This window comes from Acromyrmex echinatior, chromosome 12 (genome assembly GCF_024713525.1).
Source record: "Acromyrmex echinatior isolate Ae372 chromosome 12, ASM2471352v2, whole genome shotgun sequence".
NCBI classification, from domain to species: Eukaryota; Metazoa; Arthropoda; class Insecta; order Hymenoptera; family Formicidae; genus Acromyrmex; species Acromyrmex echinatior.
The window spans coordinates 167,026-189,933 of NC_141863.1; the positions used below are offsets into that span (position 1 = coordinate 167,026).

The window sequence follows — 22,908 nt, forward strand, 5'->3', positions numbered from 1 at the left end:
AATTGCAAATATTGGACAAAGTACTGAAGAATTCATCGCAGAAGTTCATAATTTTCATGTCACAATGAAAAATTACTTAGAATCGTGGATTGCACTTCTGGAAGAATTGAATGTTTTTGATTGGATGGATGTTAATCAGAAAAATCATTACAATGGTCAGAGGTAGAATTTTTTTATCAACAGTAGAATTTTTATGTTTTTTATTTATATTTTTAACATAAAGATTAATGATGAAAAATTATTTAATGAATTTCTTTGCTTTCAAAAATTTATAAAAGATGTTTGTATTAAAAGTGTCAGCAATTGCAATAAGTTGTGGTGTCATTTTTTTGAAAAGTCAGAAGATGGAAAGAAGTGTAACGAGCTGAAAAAAATAGCACAATATTTTTTCTGTTTGTCAGCTCATAACGCAAATGTAGAAAGAATATTCTCGTTGTTACAAGCTCAATGGAGTCCAGAAAGGAATAAGCTGCTAGAAACTGTATCAGATATTATAAAGACAAAATATAATTTTGAAATGATATGCGAGGAATTCTATTAGTATCTTTTACAGTGTGATAAAAAAGTTCTTAGGGATATTGGAAGTTCAGAAAAGTATCAAGATAGAGACGAATAGATTTTATAAGGTTTTTGTTTGTAAAAATTTATAAGGTTTTATTTGTAAAAATTTATAAGGTTTTGTTTGTCAAAATGAAATGTTTCATTGTAATAACAAAAATGTGTACTGTAAGATGTTATACTGTAAACATAATAATAAAGAAATGATAGTATTGTGCAATTTGTAAGGAAAAAGCAACTAAATGTATGTACTTAAGAAAATAGGTCAAACATTTTTTGATAACGTATTATTAATTAAAGAAAAATCCCTGTTAATGGAAATATTATTTATCTAAAGATTTAAAAGGCTTATATGTGAAATAATTATTTCTAGAGCATCAAAAAAGATAAGCAAATGTATGCGTCCGGGATAGCAAAAAGTATTATTTATATATATATATATATATATATATATATATATATATTTCAACACAGACACAAATGGCACAGTGTGACACAGTGTCGACACAAGCGCCTTCCAACAAGGACACAACACAACACAAGTCAACACAGCTGTAGAGCAGAGTCGAACACATGTGTCGCTTATCATGACTACCAACTTCAATCAATATTATAATATTTGTAGTACTGTATCTAAGAAATTTGTTCATGGTCATTGGCGAATTGCGCGTGTTCATAGATTATATCAAATCTTTTTATAAAATTTGAGTAGAAAATGCAGTTTAAATTATAATGATATTATAACGCTTGATCACATTTCCCAGCATGAATGTTATGTTCAAGAAAATTTTAATGAAAATTCTTTTGGGCAAGAAAACTATAATGAATCGGATAGTTTATGTGCAGAAAAGAAAGAATGTAAATATAATTCAATGTTCAATCAAAATTTAATGTTTCTCTCTATTATTACTGTTAGAAATTACACACTACAATTCAGTACAATGGAAATTAAGAAGAAAATATAACAAGCTAATATAAAAATTCATAAACGTTAAGGAAACACCATAAATATTGTAAAAAAATCGACAAACCTGCATCGCATACCGACTGATCAACACGATGCGTAAGAAATAATTGTAAAAAACAGATGGAAACCATTTTTAACATAATTATACTGTAATTATTTTGTTCACATTGAGAATGACCCTATAATGAATTGAAAACGTTTTATAGTTTATTATTATTTTTTAAAGATTAAATTGAATTGTTAGCAAACTTTTAGCTAAGCTCGTAGCCCTTCTATTATTTATTTATTATAATTTACGATGTGATTTTTCGATTATTTTAATATTGTTTTAAACGTGTGTGACATGTTTCTTAAGTTACCTTCAATATTTAATTCTCCGCGAATCAGGTGGAAAATCAACATGAATCATATGTAAAATAAGAGAAAGTTCTGTAGTAACGACCAGCTTCTAATATCGACCAAAGCTTATTTTCACTTATCCCATTAGATGAGCTGTACATGAGAGAATGTCCTATTGTTTTATATATCATAATCCGCGATCATGCGTATCATTACTTCATAGGAAAGATTGGGGCAGCTTTTATTGACATGTCTAATAAGTGCAACAAAAGTTATTTTTCAGAGCTAATTTCTTGTTTCTCAGATAATTAAATAATTTTGTTGTATTGTATACACTATATTTAGCTATCTAGTCTATTAGCTATAAGAAAATAGTATTAATATAATCATTTTCTTTATCAACAGCGCAAGATACAAAAATATTTCGTGCTGTTTTTCCTATAGCATCGACCAACTTACTATTGCGTAGTACCGACCAACTTGTAAGTAAAGTTATTAACCCTTGACTGTAACATTCGAAAAATCACGTACGTATGTATACATATATAGTATATATGTATAGTCATCATCTTTTTCAGAGATGTCAGATAAAGCATTTATATGCCAAAATCTATTTTGACAAGTTCTTTATAATTTCTTGAACGCAGTTGTCGAATTGGCATAAAACTGTTAATAAACTGCTAATAAAAGAAAATTGAATCATAAAATTTTTTCTCTAATCTCAGAATATAACAGCACCACCAGTAAATAAGACTTAAAACGTGTAAATAGCATTAGCTTGTCTTTGTATTATTTTTTTATCAGTTTGTTATTTTACTCCTCCTTCATGTTCTTTGCATTCCATTTTCCTCGTATTGATATCAAGGAAATTGTTGAAGTTAAATTTTAACAGCAATTTATGCGAATGACGTTACAGTGTAAGGATTTATCTATTAGCAATTAAAATTAAAATAAAATATGTTCATTTAAGTTTTATCTTTCTATTTCAGAAAAATGAAAAAAAGAGGAAACTGGACTGAGGAGGATATGAAGGAGGCTGTAAAACAAGTTACTGACACAAAGACAAGCCGCTGAAACTTTCCATATTCCTAAAACTACATTAAGAGATCAATATAGGGCATTATGAATCGGTGAAGCTGTAACTTTTACTCCTCAAATGGGTAGATTAAAAATAACTTTCGATAAAGAATTAGAAACACTTTCAATTACTTTCTTACATAAAAGATTTGGATAACAAGTTCATGCCCTTAAGTAGGAGTGAATTTTTGAAATTTTCTTACGATTTAGTTGGCCATCTAAAATTACCACATCAATTTAACGAAGAAAACAAGACTGTAAATAAACGGTTTTATTATGATTTCACGTTATCGAAGAAGCACTTTCTCTAAGAAGTCCGGAGCCCACAAGCCTTTCAAAAGCGCTAGGATTTAATAGATATCAAGTGAATTGCTTTTTTAATAAATATTCAGAACTTCTTATGAAATGTAACTTTTTTTCTAATAAGATTCATAACTGTGATGAAATTGATATATCTATTGTTCACGATAATATTATCAAAGTTATTTCACAAAAATGAAAAAAAAAACAAAGTGAATAAAATCAGTAAAGAGAGGAAGAAATATCATAGTTTTATTAAGCATAGATACTGCTGGGAATATTTTTATTCTACTTCTATTTGTTTATCATTAAATAGATGCAATTTTGAAGAAGGATGCTCCTTCAAGAAGTATTTTTGCAGTTGAAGAAAGTGATCGAATAACTGTTAAAGCTTTCTTAAAATGGATGGAGCTATTTGTTAAAAGAATTCAACTTGAAAAAGAATCAGTTGTGACATCTGTAGCATCACTACCACCCAACATTTTTTCCGATAGCAATAAGTTTAAACAATTAACAATTGTAATAACACATTTCTAGCACTAAGATTTATGAAATATTAGTTGTTGGCGCTTATCAGTGTGTGTGTGGCTCAGCGAGCCAACCCATTGGCTTTGCGGCGTGATTGTGCCGTGTCGCTGATGGGGTCCGAAGGGGAGGGCATGCGCGCGACTATGCTGCCTGCATGTAAACCGCCGCGCTTCTCACAGGTTTTTCTCGAAGTTTTTGTGTGCGACTTTCTTACCATGAGCACGTGCATGACTGGTGCGCAAACCGTTTTCCTTTTTATCTTTATAATATACGACGCGAGTGTAAAACATGAGAGACATTAAAGTATTTTCACATAAGGTAAATTGCCTCTTTTATTACGCACTGCCGAATTACTTCGGGTATGGCCACAAGGCAAGCGACACGGATCGACAGGCCACAAGGCACGAGACACAAGTCTCTGACGAAGAGAAAATAGCACATAACGCAACGAGAACACCGAGGTCCTCTCCCTAACACTAATTATGACCTAGATACTGGTGCCTTATTAGCTGATATTATAGAACGCCCTCTAAAAAAAATAAAGTCAATAAACAATATGAAATGCCTGTAATACACCTTGAACCTGAAATCATTTCATTCCAATTAGATAATGTGCAATTAAATTCATTATACTATGTATGTGGTTATATAATATTCAGTATTAAATAAGAATCAAAAACTTTGTGATAACTGTCTTGACTCTGCTGGGTCCAAAAGAAGAAGAAGTTGACGAAAATATTGTCAACGATTTGAAGAGTGCAAATATAACTTGCATAACTCTTTTGCTAGATAGCTGGTTCCAGCGTGCGAAATGATCCTGTAATCGCACACAGTATACATACTGGTATGCAATCGTATTTGTTTCATGTCGTGAATTGTGGATCAGAGAAAAAAACAATGGAAATATGCCGTGAATTGGCATATATTTTGATTAAGGAAATAAAAGAAAAATATAAGGTTGACGTATTTGCTATTTGTTCAGATAAAATTGAAAATAAAATAAAGACATTGCGCAAATTAATTGAAAATGATTATCCGCATATTTTAACACACGGCTGCTCTGCTCATTTTTTAAATCTATTGGAATCGGTCGTCACTCTGAAAAATATTATAAAACATATTGTAGAAGTGCAGAAATATTTCAGAAATTATCACCAACCTCATGGTTGGTTGATCAATAAAAATAGCATGATGCCACAAATATCAAATGACACACGGTGGAATTCTCAAAAAGAGTGTGTTCGTACATTCGTAGAAAACTTCCACAAGTATAATGAAATTCGTATGGAGCAGTCCATCGATTCAGGAATCAGTAACATTTTATCAAATAAAGATTTATATGTAGAGGCTAAAAATTTGCTAAACCAACTAATAATTGTTGGAAATTCCCTGGATTTGTTACAAAGTGATATTACGTCAATTGCAAAAGCTGTGGAAATTTGGATGAACTTGATAAAATCTTCGGAGCTTTCAAATTATCGTGATGACATTAACAATCGATTTCAAGAGAAATCGATTCAAGAACAATCGATTTCAAGATTAAATTCTGACCAAGAATTACAAGCAAAAGACTGGTTAAAGAAAAATCAGCTAGAATATTATCTGTTTCTATGTATTTTCAGGATAAGGAATATTTTCCATCAAACATGTTTTCAGAAGATGTAATTGTGAAATTTTCTTCAGCGAGATGGTGGCAATTAATGGATCTAAAAACTATGAAAAAGAATAATTACCTACGGGATTTTGCGATTTCTTTAAAAAACTTCATTCATGCCCATCAAGCGGCGCGGGACTCGAAAGAATTTTTTCGATTTTTTATGGATTTATTTGAACACCTATTCGGAATAAGCTTGGAACGGAAAAAGCGACGATATTAATCCAAATATACAGATATCTTCGAGAAGATAAACCCGAATGGTGAACATCATAATAAAACATTTTTTAAAAATTTTGTTTTTAATCTTAAATATTAAATTATCTAAATAATGTTAATATAATTTTTTATACGTAGTGTCATTATTTCTTTCTTTATCTTCACTATAAAAATCTCGGTAGTTTAGAAATTTAAAATCTCGTATGGAATGTTAGAGATCCGAGTATAACTCCTAGCCGAGGTAATATTTTTCACAATAAATAAATTTATTTATTGATTTCCAGCATATTAAGAGCTTAATAGATGCCTATTGAGCATTAAAATTTAATTATAGATATTTATTTCGGTAGCTTAGCTGCATTTTTGAGTCTGATAAAATTTCAGCGTGCAGTTCATATATATGACCACAAGTATGATATATGCATGTACATATATGTTGTATAGTATATACAAATTCATATTGAATTATTTAAGCATTAAAAGATCCAGCTTCAACTATTATGGACATTTCTTATTTTCTATTTGTTGAGTTTTCATTATATAGAAGTTTTTTTTACATTTGAAAAATTTATTACTATAATATTTTTACAAAATTTATTTATAGTTAATTTTATTTGAATATATAATTAAATAATAATAAATACAACGTAAACTAGATATTACGTGAAAAAAATATCAAATTTATTTAATAATCAATTTTATTTAAAAAAACCCAAAAAACCCCAATAAAACCCAGTTGAGTTTTTTTAAAAAAAGCCCGTTTTTTTTAACCCTGATTGCAACTCTGTCAATAGTTTCCAAAAAAAGAAATATATACAAAGTGATATATGTATATATAAAATATATGTGTAATAATTTATATTGATAGAAAATCTGTAATTGTTAGAAATTCTCTTTGTTAAAATAAGACTATTTCTCTAGATCTAAATATCTAATGCAATAAGCGCAAAGAAAACTTCCTACAATTGCAAAATATACATTTATTAATTACATACTAACATCCGTGTAAAAAGGTTACGGATTTCATTTTAATACTTTTTTAAGTACTAATAATAAAGCAAGGCGGATTCTAACCCATGGGGCTAGAGGAGATACTCGTAGACGCGAGGAAGGCGGGGGAAGATCCCGGCACTATTGATATTACATAAACATAGGACCCCGGTCCTTATTTTTTGTCGTAACCCGCCACTCTCCCCAAAAATGCATCGGTAACAAAGGCTTGCATACACTTACCGCATATACCTACCATCTCTCTTTCTCTTATGTTTCATCATCTTTCCCGCCGCGTTATCACTCTCATTATCTTCTTGCACGCAAAAATATTTTATCATACGTTTTTATTTAATGATTTAAAAAGAGAATGCTTAATACGGTCGTGACAATACCGTCGAGTGCGAAGATGCTGTCAACGCGCGTAATTTAGCAGCGCGGAAATAAGAAGGAAAAAAGAAAACAAATAGATGCGAAATCCAAGTAATATAATTTACATATATTTTTTCACATAAAATACTTTATTATAATAAAAAATAAAAAATTTTAATTTAAAAAAATTTTTTTTAATGAAATAAAAAATAAAAAAAATTTAATTAAAAAAAAAATTAAAATTAAAAATTTTAAAAATATATAGTGTTGAGACGCCATCATTTCTGTAAAACAAAAAGTGATGATACTTATAATTCCAATCTTCCGGCTCCAGATCGGGCTCGTACGATCGGAGGCCGAACAGTTCAGCTAGGAACAAGTCACCTTCCTCCCATATGTCCACTTGTTCTTCCTGCTGTCTGTCAGCTCGTACCATCTGCCAATGATATTTATAAACCCTCTTATTTGAATATAATAACGAGATACATCCTGAAAAATGGATTACAAAGTGAATTTAAAAGAAGTATTATAAAAAGTGAATTAGAAAATAAATTTATTTATTATACTTACTGAGGGGATGATTTGTATCTCCATCTGGTTTCGCAACTGTAGCCTGACCTGCGGCTCGTTATCGACCATAAGGTACTGGAAAAAAGAAAAGTAAAAAGACGTTAGAAGCACAAATTCATTAAAATATTTGATACAAATGAAAAGAAAAAACTTACTCCTTCAATGGGATAGTCGTAACGGATCTCAATTAAATCCCGTAAATTACTCATTGCCGTTGTTGTTATTGTTATAAAAAATATCCTGGAAAAAAGTTGACGAAATTTTTTTTTTACATCACAATATTATCACTTTCACTATCACTCAATCACTTAAAAAACGTGCAAAAGTATTCTACTATTTAGCGTTAATGGTAAATCGACAGCGTTCGAATGCGATCGGTCGCTCGAATATCGCTTTCTGGAAAAAGAGAACGAAAAATTTGTTTTTCGCTTTTTCGGCAGAAAATAAAATGCATTAGTATTAGTCACTCTAAATGCGATATCTTATGATTTATATTTTGATGATATTGATGACGTTAATAATGAGCAACACATTGGCGATTTTGATGCTGTTTCATCAGGATAATCCCAATATCTCGCTTTTTCCTTCGATGGTAGTGGACTTGGCAGACCTGACAAGGAACAGTACCCCTTGCGCTCGATCAATTTTCGACGTATATATTCTTTTACTCAATCCATGTCTTATCGCTCATAATTAATATTTACGATTGAATGAAAAAAAGCTATATACAGGGTGTCCGAAAAGTATGGAAACGGTCTAATATCTCGAGAAATACTCATCGAATCAAAAAAGTAAAAATACACGTATTCAATGGTTCCAAAAGAGCTATCTTGTGACACCTAACACAACCCCCCACCCCCACCCGCTGGGGGTGATAGAGGGGGTAACTTAAAAATTTTAAATGGGAACCCCCAATTTTTATTGCAGATTTCTCTTCTTCAGAAAAAGTTACCTATTGAATTTTACCTATTGAAGTGTATAACGAACATTATGTACATACATATGTATAAGCGGAAGATCGAGCAGAATGCTATCATACTGCATTTATCTTATGACAATAATCTTTTTTACATTTAACACATACTTTGTATTTACATTTCTTCTAATTTTGTAATAATTTTTATGTTTTTCACTATTTGCTTAACATTTCTTCCAGTTTTTAAAATTCTGTATTCGCTCCCCCGTTGTAATTGTGCATACAAAGTTTTTGACACAAAAAGAAAGGATCGAAATCATTCTGCGAGGATGCGGCGATAAAAAAAGAACATACGAACAAGTCGTCTGCCAATTTAATGATACCCATCCTGATCGTCTACCCATTTGCAAATCAACTGTTTGTAAGACTGTTTCTCGGTTTCAAGATACTGGCTCTGTTAATGATCGACCAAAATCGGGAAGACCAAAAACGGCCACGAACGAAGACAACAGTTTAGAGGTATGTGCAAGTGTCGTTGAGGACGTCCATACTTCAGTGAGAAAGATTGCGCAACAAACTGGTATCGGTAATTCGTCTGTCCATCAAATATTAAAAGCAAATAAGTTCCATCCATATAAGATAAAATATGTACAAGTATAGTTTCGGAAGATGACTTCGATCGGAGATTAGAATTTTATGAGGAAATGATGAGACGTTGTGACGAAAATGAGTTATTTCCTTTCTGGATATGCTTCTCTGATGAAGCTACGTTTCAGTTGAGTGGAGAAGTTAATAGGCACAACCTTTTGCTTTTTGGTTCTCGTGTTGTTACAACATTGAATTATTTTTCTTTTAACGCATCGATGTCTGATGGCCTTGTTTTTAATACTTTGTTCTTCAAAAAGGCCCGGAAACAATTGTCCAGAGGATTTAAATCAAGTGAACTTGGTAGCCACTCAGTCGAACCCCTCCTATCAATTCAACGCCCGGGGAAAATGTTGTACAATAGAGCGCATAATCAAACCGAAATGACACGGGGCTACATCCTGTTCAAACAAGACATGAAATGTATGTATGTACCAGCAATATTTCGGATTGGCAGTATAATCTGGTTATTCAATAAATTAATGTACTCCTCAGCTGTGAAATTATCTTCAATGAAGAAAGACCCAACGACTTGGTTGCTCAAAATTCTAACTCACACATTAATTTTCTATTCATGTTTTGTTTGGCTATCCCTCACAATGATGATTTTTGTCTGACCAATATCGTATGTTGTATCTGTTAACTTCTCCACCCAGCTGAAACGCAGCTTCATCGGAAGCGCATATCTAAAAAAGGAATAACTCATTTTCGTCACACCGCACCATCATTTCCTCAAAATTCTAATCTGCGATTGAAGTTGTTTTCCCAAAGTTCTTGCACATATTTTATCTTGTAAGGATGGAAATTTTTTCTTTTGATACTTCATGGACGGACGATTTGCCGATACCAACTTGTTGTGCAATCTTTCTAACTGCAGAATACACATCCTCAACGACACTTACACAGACCGCTAAACTGTTGTCTTTGTTCGTGGCTGATTTTGGTCAATCTTTGACAGTCAGTATCCTGAACCCGAAAAACAGTGTTACAAACAGTTGATTTAGGAATGGATTGACGATCTGGATGGGTACCATGAAATTGGTGGGCGACTTGTTCGTATGATCTTTTTTTATCACCACATCCTCGTAGAATAAGGATTTCGATTCTTTCTTTTTTCTGTCAAAAACTTTGTATGCACAATTACAACGGGGGAGCGAATACAGAATTTTAAAAACTGGAAGAAATGTTAAGCAAATAGTGAAAAACATAAAAATTATTACAAAATTAGAAGAAATGTAAATACAAAGTATGTGTTAAATGTAAAAAAGATTATTGTCATAAGATAAACGCAGTATGATAGCATTCTGCTCGATCTTCCGCTTATACATATGTATGTTAGTTACATAATGTTAGTTACATACACTTCAATAGGTAAAATTCAATAGGTAACTTTTTCTGAAGAAGAGAAATCTGCAATAAAAATTGGGGGTTCCCATTTAAAATTTTTAAGTTACCCCCTCTATCACCCCCAGCGGGTGGGGGTGGGGGGTTATGTTAGGTGTCACAAGATAGCTCTTTTGGAACCATTGAATACGTGTATTTTTACTTTTTTGATTCGTTGAGTTTTTCGCGAGATTTTTAAAACTTTTTAGAGTAATTTTTTAATTTCGCTGATTACAGCGCCATCTGTCCACAAAAATAATTATAATGATAGGTAAACTTTACGTAACTTTTTCTGAAGAACATAAATCTGCAATAAAAATTGGTTCCCATTTAAAATTTTTAAGTTACCCCCTCTATCACCCCCAGCGGGTGGGGGTGGGGGGTTGTGTTAGGTGTCACAAGATAGCTCTTTTGGAACCATTGAATACGTATTTTTACTTTTTTGATTCGATGAGTATTTCTCGAGATATTAGACCGTTTCCATACTTTTCGGACACCCTGTATAATGTTTGTATACACTATCAGATCGGTCGACATGTTATCACGCGTTAAGAGAAGCGCCGATGTTTTCGGCTGCTAAACAAAAAACATAACTCTTCTACAGTAAATGTGGGAGACAGGATATTCGCACAAAAGCGAGTACTCCAAGACGAACGTACCCTTTTTTTTTGTCATCGATTTTTTTTTTATTACTTGAATATGCGTTCTCTCGTCTAGAAAGTTTATTTTTAAATTTTATGATCAACAATCTAAAAAGCTACGCTTTGTGATCCCTTATTTATTTTACCAACTTCTTATTGTTGATGAGAAAACGTCTTGGTTTTACACTTGCTTCTTTTTGGAAATATTAGTCTTTATCTATACAGGATCCATATTTAGATTTTGTATTTACTGAATCGATCGTGTATAAATAGGATTTTCTCTACATGGTTTGTAACCTTTGTCATAAATTTTATTGCTGTGGATCTGGCGATTCTGAGGATCTATGTTTTTGCTTATATTTTTAATATCGTTGGAAAGATTTTCTAATGATACGTTTCTTGAATATTGTCACTCGCCGATGGGTGACCGTTAACGCTCGAGGTTTGTGTTCGCGCTTTGTACTAACGACTATTTTTTTGCCGAAATTTTTATGAAACGGAGAAATCTTGGAGTCCACTGGACGTAACGAAACAAATCATAAGTGCTCGACACCACAGTTGGTAACCTGAAATACGAACGAATTGGTCGCTTCGATTATTGACAATAAGAATAATAGAAAAAGTATGGCTAACCATCATACGAACGTTGAGAACATAGCCAACGTAGTCGAGTATATTCGAAAGTCGAGTGGATCCGGAACAATTCACAAATAGAGACGAAATGTTCGAAGTGCTCGAAGAAATGGATTTTGAAGAAATAATGGACCAAGATTCCGACGAAGAAGTGTTATCAGACGATGCTGGTTATTTGAGCGAACACGATACGGATTAAGCAGAGAAATTTGTGCCATCTCCAGAAATCCGTGCACTAAACGGCCGTACTAAACACTGCATGATCCAGTGCTACTATACAACGAGTGATGCTTTAACTGTATGTGCAGCATGCATAATCCGTTTGGCTGACACCGATTTTGTGGGAATATATCTTGTAATGTATTGTAAGGAAGCGCGGATATATTGACGCGCTAAGCGGTCGGTCTTGCACGAATTACAGAGTGCCAACGTACACTATATTTCCGTGCAAGTGCTCACACTGCACACATTGAAAAAAAAAAACACTGGAAAATATGTGAAAAGACTGTAATACAGATGATGCTATATGTTCTCGATAATTTACAAAAAAGAGACATAAGTGTGCGAATTTCGCCGGTGCAATTCCTACGCGATAGAGAATTAGGTATACGTGATGAGAAACATGGAATAGTTATTAGAGAACCCGTTTCTGACTGGTATTTACTTGCGCGACAGAAAGTGTACCCACGGTTAAGAAACAAATGTTACGAGGACGATGAGTATGAAAAGAGATATTGTGGAATAAAAATGTAATAAAGGTTGATTATTATTGGGCGAAAAAAATCGCAGATAAGAGCCAAGGTTGGTGCATATGCAATAAGATTCCGCGGGTAATGAAAAGTGCGTCGAACTGCTGATTATTGACAATATATGGATGAAGTTTTGTGATCGCGATCTTGCTAAAACTGTTTTTCGATAGATGCGACAATCAATGCTCTGAGTGTGAACAGTGCACTTTCGCAAACAAACATAATGAAAAGATATTAGAACGTTATGACATTCTAGATACGTCACGATGCTACAACGTGTGTGAACGAATCGTGAAAGTGCTCCGTGGAAGAGTATGATGTGATCTAAAGACTGTAAAAAAAAAGCCACGAGCAAGTAAAACGCGAACTGCTGGAACAGTGCGGCCAGGTCGCTACTCTGGTGGAGTGTTTCGCATGGCTACAACGATGCGATGAGTGCATCAAGCGACTCGAAGAACTTCGTCTAAGCGTCCGCGTCTCGCCATTGGACATAGACAATCCGTGGTGGCGAGGATCGCGACTCGCGGGTGCAAAATTCTAATTGGAGCAACGTTTCGTGCATGTTAGTACGCGAGTGGCGAGTACGCGAGTTGCGACGAAAGATCTCGTCTGGCGAGAGATCGACGCCGCGTTTGAAAGCCGTATATTGACAGGTGCTCTAATCACATTGAGCCGCGGTGATTTTTGAAAGATGCTAGAGAAATAGTGCTCGAGCGTGTGCGAGATGCTGCAAAAAGTACGGTAGTATAAAAGTGAACATCGTTCAACAATGAGTTAGCGACGAAGGATAAACGTGCTAATAAGAGCATAATTACAAAGAACAGCGAGATATATCGATACACTGATTTGCGCGAGTGGTACGAGCAGCACGTCATCGAACCTATTCTAGCATCGCTCGAAGAGTTTCAGGAACGCAACAGCGGATAGGCATTGTCACATATATTGAATTTGACTATCAATGTGAACAAATTAAATCTCATGCGCGCAAGATGTCATATCAAAGTGCCGTGGGAAATAGCGATGAAACGAGCGGTGATTAGTGTGCGTACGACAATGCGTGCTTCGCGTGGTCAGTGGTCATCGCGCTGTACCCAGCTGAAAAGTATACGGATCAGGAATCATCGTATCCGCATTATATGACAGTATTGAATCTCACATTGAATTTCCAATGACTTTAAAAGACATTTCTATATTCGAACGGTTGAACGATTGGACGGATGAACGGTGTCGATCAACGTGTACGGCATCGAGAATAAACAGGCCCTTCCTCTGCGACTCACCAGTGAAAAGAAGGAGAAACATGTCAACATGTTTATACGTGTAAGATCCACACAACGAATGTTGGATATTTTGCGAGAATAAAAAATGAAAGACACGTAGATGTGTACCGATAAGAAAAATATATTTTGTTCACTAAACATGTTCAAGATACCGCCGAGAGAGCAGACTCGCGAAAATGCATAAAATTACGGTTCATCGATTCTTTCAAATTTCTAAATGCAAGCCTCGATAAATTGGCGTCGTTTCTAAGCAGAGATAAATTAAAAATCGTACGTTCGAAATTTTCAACACTATCGGATGATGAAGAATTTAAATTACTGACTCGTAAAGGTTTCCTTCCGTACGAATACGTTGACTGCGTCGAAAAATTGCAGGAGACGCGCTTACCACGCGAATCATTTTTCAGTTCATTAACGGGCGATACAGTATCCGAGAGCGATTACGCTCACGCCGCGAACGTCCAGAAGCGAACCATTCCATTCAAACGCTCGGCGAGTACAGTCACATCTGTACTTTCTTGTCTGTACTTGAAAACCGATGTCTTGTTATTGGCCGACATTTTCGAAAATTTTCGCGAAAGTTGTGTCGCGAGTTACGGTCTCGATTTCACGCATTACTATACATTGCCTGGTTTATGGGACGCGATGCTAAAACATACGTATAAGATTTGAGTTACTCATTGACATCGATATGATCATGTTCATCGAGCGCGGTCTTAATCAATGTTCAAGCAGATACGTACAGGCTAATAACAAGTATATGCGTTCATATGGCTCATTGAAACCGTCGTTACACTTAATATACTACGATGTTAATTTATACGGATGGGCGATGTGTCAACCATTGCCATACGCTGAATTTCAATGAGTTGAAGACGCTGCGAACTTTGACGTGAGCGCGATCGCTCTGGATTCACCCACCGGTTATATTCTCGAAGTCGATCTCGAGTATCCACAATATCTACACGACCAACACACTGACCTGCCGTTCTGTTTGACGCGCGATAAACCGCCCGGCAAGCGCAAGGCTAAACTTCTGCGACGCTGTACAAACAGCGTTACGTCATCCACTACCGCAACCTGCAGCAATGTACTCGTCACGAAACAAAGATTCATCGAGTACTACTAATTCGCGCAATCTCCATGACTTCGCGATTATATTGAACTCAATACAAATTTCAGAACTCGCGCTAAAAACGATTTCGAGAAAAATTTATATGGATTAATGAACAACGCAGTATTCGGTAAAACTATGAAGAATGTGCGCAACCATATTGATGTAAAATTATTAACAAAATGGAACGGACGATACGGTGTGGAGGCAATGCTCGCAAAACCGAATTTCCACAGCCGTAGCGTCTTTGCGGAAAATTTGATCGCCATTGAACTGCGCAAACTCGAGATGAAGTTCAACAAGCCGATTTATGTGGGTATGTGTATACTCGACATATCGAAAGTCTGCTTGTACGAATTTCATCACGAGTATATGTTACCAGTATATGTACCACACACACACACACACACACACACATACACACACGCGCGCGCGCGCGCGCGCGCACACACACACACACACACACATACGCATTCACAAGTTACAGATAGTATGTATTTTTTTGTAAAGAGAAGTTATAATGTACAAAACCCTTTGTTTATTATTTTATTAATAAATGTAACTTAAGGCATACCCCTGTCTTTTATTGATATCACCTCTCGCATTCACTTCCCTCGAATACCTGAGATCGCACGAGATCCAGTCCCGCGTCAAAGGGATTAAGTTCCTTGACCGAAAAAGTAGGACCGAATAGTAGGACGTTCGCACTGTCCAGCGGAACAGGTGTCATAGCGTCCCTTCGGACGTTGACCCACATTCCGGGACTTAAAAGGTGTGGATGAGAAAGGGTTAGCGGGTACGGGCGGCGAGGAACGTATTGCAGGACCACATTGGGATGAGGTGTTTAAAAAACACGGTGTAAGGTGCGGGATTTCCGGGGATATACACGGTCACTAATCTGTCCCCTTCGTGGGAGGGGGACATATAGAACCGGAACATCCGATCCCTGCTGATCGGCTCGGAATTTAGTCGAAATAGAAGGGGCGGGAGTTGATCCGAAGGAGGAAGAGGGAATGGGAATCGTTGTCCGTAAGGAGGAAGGGGAGGGAAGCGTTCCTCGAGAGGAGGAGGGAATCGTTGCTCGAGAGGAGGAGGGGGAGGAAATCGTTCCTCGAGAGGAGGAGGGAGGGAATCATTGCTCGGGAGGAGGAGGGGGAAGGAATTGTTGCTCGAGAGGAGGAAGGGGAGGAAATCGTTCCTCAAGAGGAGGAGGGGAATAACCAAGGATTTCTTGGATATCGAGGTCGATAACAGGAGAAGAAGTGAGGTCCAACGGTTGCGTTGGTGAGTAAATTTCTGTGGATTGTTCGACAGTCGATTGTGCCGGCGCGATTGTGGGTGGCCCTGGGGAGCTCCGCTTACTCCTCCGGTTATAGGGAAGTCATCCGCGTTTCTTGATAGTTCGAACTGACGAGTTAAAATTGGAGTACGTTCTTTGGAAACGCGTGTATGTGAATTAATGCACAATAAATGAGTTTTTCCATGTGGGGAAACGCGGGGTGGACTGTAAATAATTACAACTTACTTATTAGCTGTCCCCAAGATATTGAGTAGGTTTTAGGGGAGTGGCCAACGAGATCCGGCGTCAGCGAAGAGCGTCTGGAGGGCAGTCGCCGTGGCGTATGGTTAACTTCAATTGCGATTTGATTATAAGTTCACACTCGGACGGAATCGCAACTGGCGTGGTTACCGCGAGTTATAATGATTTTCGAAGTGAACCGGATGCTTCAAAATTTGGTACTGACCCTCTGTGCTTCCGCGGGACCTCTATTTATACCCCGAAAAAAGGGTGTTGAGCCCTTTGTCTAGGATGCAAAAGTTAGTTGTAAATGTCACGCGAGATTTACGATTTTTATAACGTTTTATCGTATTTGATCTAAAGTACATAGAGTAGTTTTGAGAAGAAGAGAAAGTGATTTATGGTTTTCCTTAAAAAGCCAAGATTGCTCCGAGACGGATGACGAATTCTGTTATTTTCATGGAAAATATGACTAGATAAGCAGATGATTACTGCTATCATTGTCAGTTGCGAGTATCGTTTCAGATAACGCTTCTGGAAGTTATTCTATGCGTTTACGTTTTTTAAGTGCGATATGGCACCTGTTTTCTAAGATAAAATTGTTAGTCAGTCTCGGATGATAAAGCCTAGATTTTTACTATTGCGTGACTTCGGTACATTTATAATGTCTTCGCAATCTTGTCTCTTTTCGAGCCTACATTAATATTCTTTCCAGGTTGATTGACATTTACGAGTTTTAGCGGCGCCTGTCCGGTCCCTTTTTTAATTCTGTCAGTCCGTTATCAGAAGGCGCCGCTCGGGTCTCGTAGACGCCAATCATAGTCGTGGCGAAGAGGAAAAAAAAATCGCGTCTGTAGGACGCAACAATATAATACCCAATATATGTAATAATAAAACACTGTGCATGAAAATATTTAAAAATGTAGAAAAACATACACAAAGTACAAATTAAGATAATACATAAAGCATAATAGTAATACACACACACACACACACACACACACACACACACACACACACACACACACACACACACACACACCACCATCACCACGCACACGCACACTGTCTATGAGTCGTGTGTCTACGAGTACTCCCCGCGCCCCGCGCTCCCCTCTAACCTCATGGGTTAGAATCCGCCTTGCTTTATTTAATACTTTTTGTAATATTTTTTTTTAATTTTTTTTCTAGAACTTAACGTCCTCTCCTATAACGGAGATAGTAAAAATAATGTTAAGTAAAAAGCGGAACAAAAAATTTCCACGAAGTCTGAAAACTTTTGCATCGCTTCATTTTCATTCTCCAGCAGCATATTCCTATGTTCGAAAAACATTTTTAAAATGTCTTCCCCATTCATCAACTCTGAGAAAGTGAATGCGAAGTGTTAATTGTAATCCAGGAATAACTGACAAAGCAATACAAAATGTACTCTATAAAATACAAATTGCTCAAGAAAACAATGCTCAAGAAGCTAATATTTAATTTAATTCTAGATGAAATGAACATTAAAAGATATATTGATTGGAATGGAAAAGATTTGCATGGATTTATTGATACAGGCACATTAATAATAACATACCGCATGTGACTCAAGCTGTTGTTTTCATGCTAATTTATATAGTCATTTTAAAGTACCGATTGCATATTATCTTATTAAGTCAAATGGTCGTGAGAAAGCTGATAATAAGTAATATTTTATATGTACTTCATAAATACACCATTGATGTAGTAAGTATAATATTTGACGGAGCCTCTTCAAACATTGCTATGTGCGAGACATTAGATGCACAATTAAAACAAAAACACGTAGAAGAGCTTGTATATATACTTTACGTATCCCGCTGATAAATCTAAACTTATTCGTATATTCTTGCAATTTGACCAATTCCGCAATAAATTTCCAGTTTATCGTGTTACCATTTTTATCTGTAATATCTTCTTTCTTAAAAGTGTTATGTCCAAATCCTTGGAAATTTGGTCAAGGAGACAATGAGGGAGAATGGAGAGGGTATGAGGAATCTGGTCAGGTCCCTTGCCTTCCTTGGCTAAGATGAGCCGGAGACGGGAGCGGTGTGAGCCAATCCACAAGGAATCCCTTGCCATTTTAGCTGGTAGAATCTGTCCTCCAAAATGTGCACCTCGAATAATCGGTATTACCGTGATATTTAAAATGTCTGTGGCACCGCATGCTATCTTATTTATCCATGTACAGGGTGTTCAAAAACGGACTTCGGATTTCCGGACTTTGAATGCCGATAAAGACACTTGAAGTCAAAAGTTCAAGTCATTGAGTCATTATTATTTTACACTTTATGTAACTTTCTTCCCTGATAAAGCTGTTTTGTCGTAGTTCATCTCTGTAATTTTGAAATCAAGCGTCTTTATCGCTGTTTTTGTGGTTATTTTCTTTTTCCTTCAACGTCGTGGATTTTTCCTACATTTAAGATAACATGGCTCCTCTCACCGAACGTGAGCGAATACTTATTCTGATGATGAAAGGCTATAGAATGGCCACCCAGATCCCCTGATCTTACACCACTTGATTATTTTTGTGGGGCTACCTCAAAGATAAGGTGTATCAAACGAAACCAGCAAACCTCGCAGAACTCCAACAACGAATAAGAAATGAAATCACTGCCATTGATGCAGACACGATTCGCCAAGTTGTACAAGCATTTTATAACCGTATAGTGTATTGCCAGACAGCTGGGGGCGAAAACTTTGAACACTTAGTGTAGTAGAATTCAAATCATTGGAATTGCTGCAATCGTTTGCTTTAACGGGATTTTATCGGCTGGGCTCGATGTCGGCTTCGCCTTCAATGGCCGAGCACAGTCTTGCCTTAACTGGATGGACTCGATGTCGGCTTTGCCTTCAATGATCGAGCGCAGTCTTGCCTTAACTGGCTGGACTCGATGTCGGCTTTGCCTTCAGTGGCCGAGCATAGTCTTGCCTTAACTGGCTGGACTCGATGTCGGCTTTGCCTTCAATGGCCGAGCACAGTCTTGCCTTAACTGGCTGGATTCGATGTCGACTTTGCCTTCAATGGCCGAGCACAGTCTTGCCTTAACTGGCTGGGATTGATGCCAGCACAAACACGTGAGAGGCAAGGGGACTACTCACGTTAAACCAACACCCCGAAGGGATCAGTTTCCTGCTACGTCCACGTCTTTGATCCTGGGTGATGTCGAGAGCAGAGACGCACATCTTAAAAATCAAATAACTCCGCCAAAAATGATCGCAGCGCCCTTTATGCGCAGTGTTTTGGATTAGTCTCGAAAAGATGATATATAAAAATATTTTTATATATTTCAAATGAGCTCCCACTTGACCTATGTTGCTATTTAAGATTTTCGACCCCCCTCGTACTCCACGTGTCCCATTGGGGGCGGGGGGTCGCAACCCCTCTCAAAAGATAGATTTTTTGAAAAATCGTTTCACGTGTTTCGGCGTTTTTTCAAAAAAATTTTTTTTTCAAGTTATTCGCCCGATCCGGGACTTTTTGAATACCCTGTATGTATGTATATATGAATTTTATTTATTTATTTACTTATTCATTTATTTATTTATTATTTATTTATTTATTTTTTATATATATATATCGAGAGAGGAAAAGAAAATTGTAAATCGTACCGGATTTTCTCTTTAATTGCTCAGTCTTTCAATTCAAGAATATAGGTTGGATTCTTCCCTCAGGGGAAGGAGAGGATAAATAGGTTCTAGTTTAGTCTCAATTTCAATATGTTCTTGTAATTCGAGATCTGGAGCGCTAGGACTTACATCTCTAGTTTTATTCCTTCCTAGATGTAATTAAAGTTCAGTAAGTGAAACTCATACGGCTCCTAGTAAGTACCGACCAACCGTACACAGTATGTAGAGCGTATCCATGTACGAATATGTCTAACAGCAATTTGATAAGTCTAACAATTAGGTATACCCCGATTATCCAGCGCTGATATTGCCAAAGATTAAAAATTTATTCCAAAATTTTTTCCAAGCGGAGATAGCGATTCTTTCTATTGATGCTTCGTCTATAAGATTAGAGAGTGATCCTCCATTTATTTACGGTTGAGCGTCCTAATATGCCTCTTGGTATTGAGGATTGCAGGTCGCTCCGCGGGGAACATTATATGATCCTTGAGTTCTTCCAGATCGCTTTGTATATTCCACTGGTCACTAGTACTCCTGGACTAGTGTATTTCCATGACGTTTAGTTGAAGGCTTCATAATGGTAGGTGGTAATGTCTCCACTGGTTTGTCTCCAAGGCATAATTTTATACCATGAGTCTCCCAAGAGGTACGTGGTTGGTGCAAAAGAATTACAGGTAATCTGAGTATTAATACATGCGTTTGCGGAGTCAGAAAATATGTTTCATTTCCTCATATTACTGAAAGCTGCTCGTAACATTCTGTGGTTCGAACTAATTTTATTTTGACCGATACACATTTCACCATGTGAATTACTTCTCCTGCCAAAAGTGCCATATATTCAGGTCCCTTCATAAAATATATAAGCGAAAACGTCAGGCGATCTAGCGGCTATGGATAACGCATTCTGCATCATACGATATTCAAGTTGACATTGTTGCAATAATATATTTCTGTATAGTTGATTAATTTGAGTGCGAACGTGTCTTTCTAACTGTGTCTCGTACACGAATTTTGAATTTATGTATGTGAAGATATCCATGTTTACTGCTATAAAGCCAGAGCTTTTAAAAACTTTGGCACCAAACGTCGTCTCGAAAATTATTAATTTCGGATGTTCGGTTCTGGTAAGCGTATGTCCACAAGTGGTATATGTTTCAGTGCTAATTAAAGAGAGAATCATATCGGTCGTGGTTATTGAGTAGACCATTTGAGATCGCTCATTGGTAGCATCCAGTATTTTATTATTAGGTGTTGGAATTAATTCGTAGCGTTTTACAAGTGATGGGAAGTACTTTCATTAATGTATTTTTTAATGCTCATGTGAAATAAATAACATTCTTTCATTAAAAAACGCTACGAATTAATTCCAACACCTAATAGCATATCCATTGTATAATACGCTATAATCGGAACCTCTGCAATGATCTACAGGTACGGGATCCCAAAAGGTATTCCTTCCCTCTATGTCAGTGCAATGAGTGGAACTCAGTTCACAGGTTACTTCTGATCTGAGATGTACACGATTTGTATTTATCCGAACGTCAGCGATATAATCTTGTAAAGTAATTTTAAGGCTGCCTAATACAATGATATTTCCCCAATTTCCGTAAGGATCGGAATAAGCACTGCCGGTACATACGCCGTCATTGTCAACATGCCCGGCCAAAACTATTGGACGTGATGCAGTCTGATTAGATAGCAGACCTGTTATGTGAGTTCCGGCTATTTCGAAGCTTCCGTATGCATGCGTCGACATGCATCTCGAGATACATCGGCTATGTATGAGAATTGCCCATTATATATGTCCATCATATGTGAAAACATTCCACATCTTTTTACGATCTATTTCGACTTTACATTGTATTACTTTCACAGATTTAAAGTCGTTGAGTTGAAGTACTTGTATATAGATTTTGCTAGAGTTTACATTCTGTGGGGAAATATCACACTCTTCCACGTTTAATAATGATAATGTAGTTAAATTTGCTGCTGCGAAGCCACAGTCGTATCCTATTATTCCGTAAGTTCCTTGAGCCCATATTATAAATATGATGGTTATTCCTTTGATGCAGCAATCCATCACCTGAAATGTCGATTTGATTTGTTTAATTATTATAAACTGGTTTAATGTGAGAAATTCGCAAACGGTTAGGGTGAACGATGCGACTATTTTTCTTTATTTTAATTTTAACATTATTTTTGTTTAAAATTTCCAAGACTTCATGAGATTCGGTATATTGATCTCCAAATTTTCCAAGTTTTGGTCCCTTTAATAAAAATATATGATCTCCAGGCTTGAATGTCTGTGGATTAATTTTCTTGTCGTAATGTTTTTTTGATTTAACTTTAACTTCTATGACGTTTTTACGAGCATTTGTTTAGCTGCATTGCATGCAGTTGCGTAACTAAATTTATTAGATAATCATCGTAATTAGCTAATTTGTCTTCAGGGTTGAAGAGCTCATTTGACGGTACTCTTGCTATTTTACCGAACACTAGTTCGTATGGAGTATATTTTGTAGCCTCATGGACGCTAGTGTTGTAATTAAACATGGCTAAGTCAATCCATCTGTCTCAATGTTTCTGCTCGTTTGCGTATTGTTTCAAGTATTCTCCTAATGCGTGGTGTGATCGTTCTAAAGATCCATTTGACTGAGGGTGAAATGCAGTTGTACAGAATTTACAGATTTTGAATATTTTTGTTATTTTCTTCATTAATTCATTGATAAAATTTCTCCCTTGATCGGTTAATATAGCTTTAGGTGCTCCTATATATAATACGCAAATAAATCTGTCGATAAAA

At 36.1% G+C, this 22,908-nt stretch overlaps 2 protein-coding genes and 1 pseudogene across 3 annotated transcripts in view; all 3 read right to left on the reverse strand.

Annotated features, from left to right (window-relative positions):
- LOC147907684 (uncharacterized) overlaps positions 1–22,908 on the reverse strand; it is a 130,253-nt gene that overhangs the window by 52,924 nt on the left and 54,421 nt on the right. The window lies entirely within an intron of this gene.
- Positions 628–22,908, reverse strand: part of LOC147907688 (uncharacterized) — a 70,207-nt gene continuing 47,926 nt past the window's right edge. Inside the window, exons 2-4 of one of the 2 annotated variants that reach the window (XM_087411855.1) lie at positions 7,730–7,814; positions 7,575–7,649; positions 628–7,440 (exon numbers count right to left, since the gene is read on the reverse strand). In XM_087411855.1, the coding sequence (XP_087267981.1) occupies positions 7,225–7,440; positions 7,575–7,649; positions 7,730–7,814 (376 nt within the window). In that variant the 3' untranslated portion in view covers positions 628–7,224. Of the gene's footprint in view, positions 7,494–7,574; positions 7,650–7,729; positions 7,815–22,908 lie in introns of both variants that reach the window. The other variant, XM_087411856.1, reaches the window with a different exon arrangement.
- On the reverse strand, positions 20,375–21,314 carry LOC147907689 (uncharacterized; annotated as a pseudogene).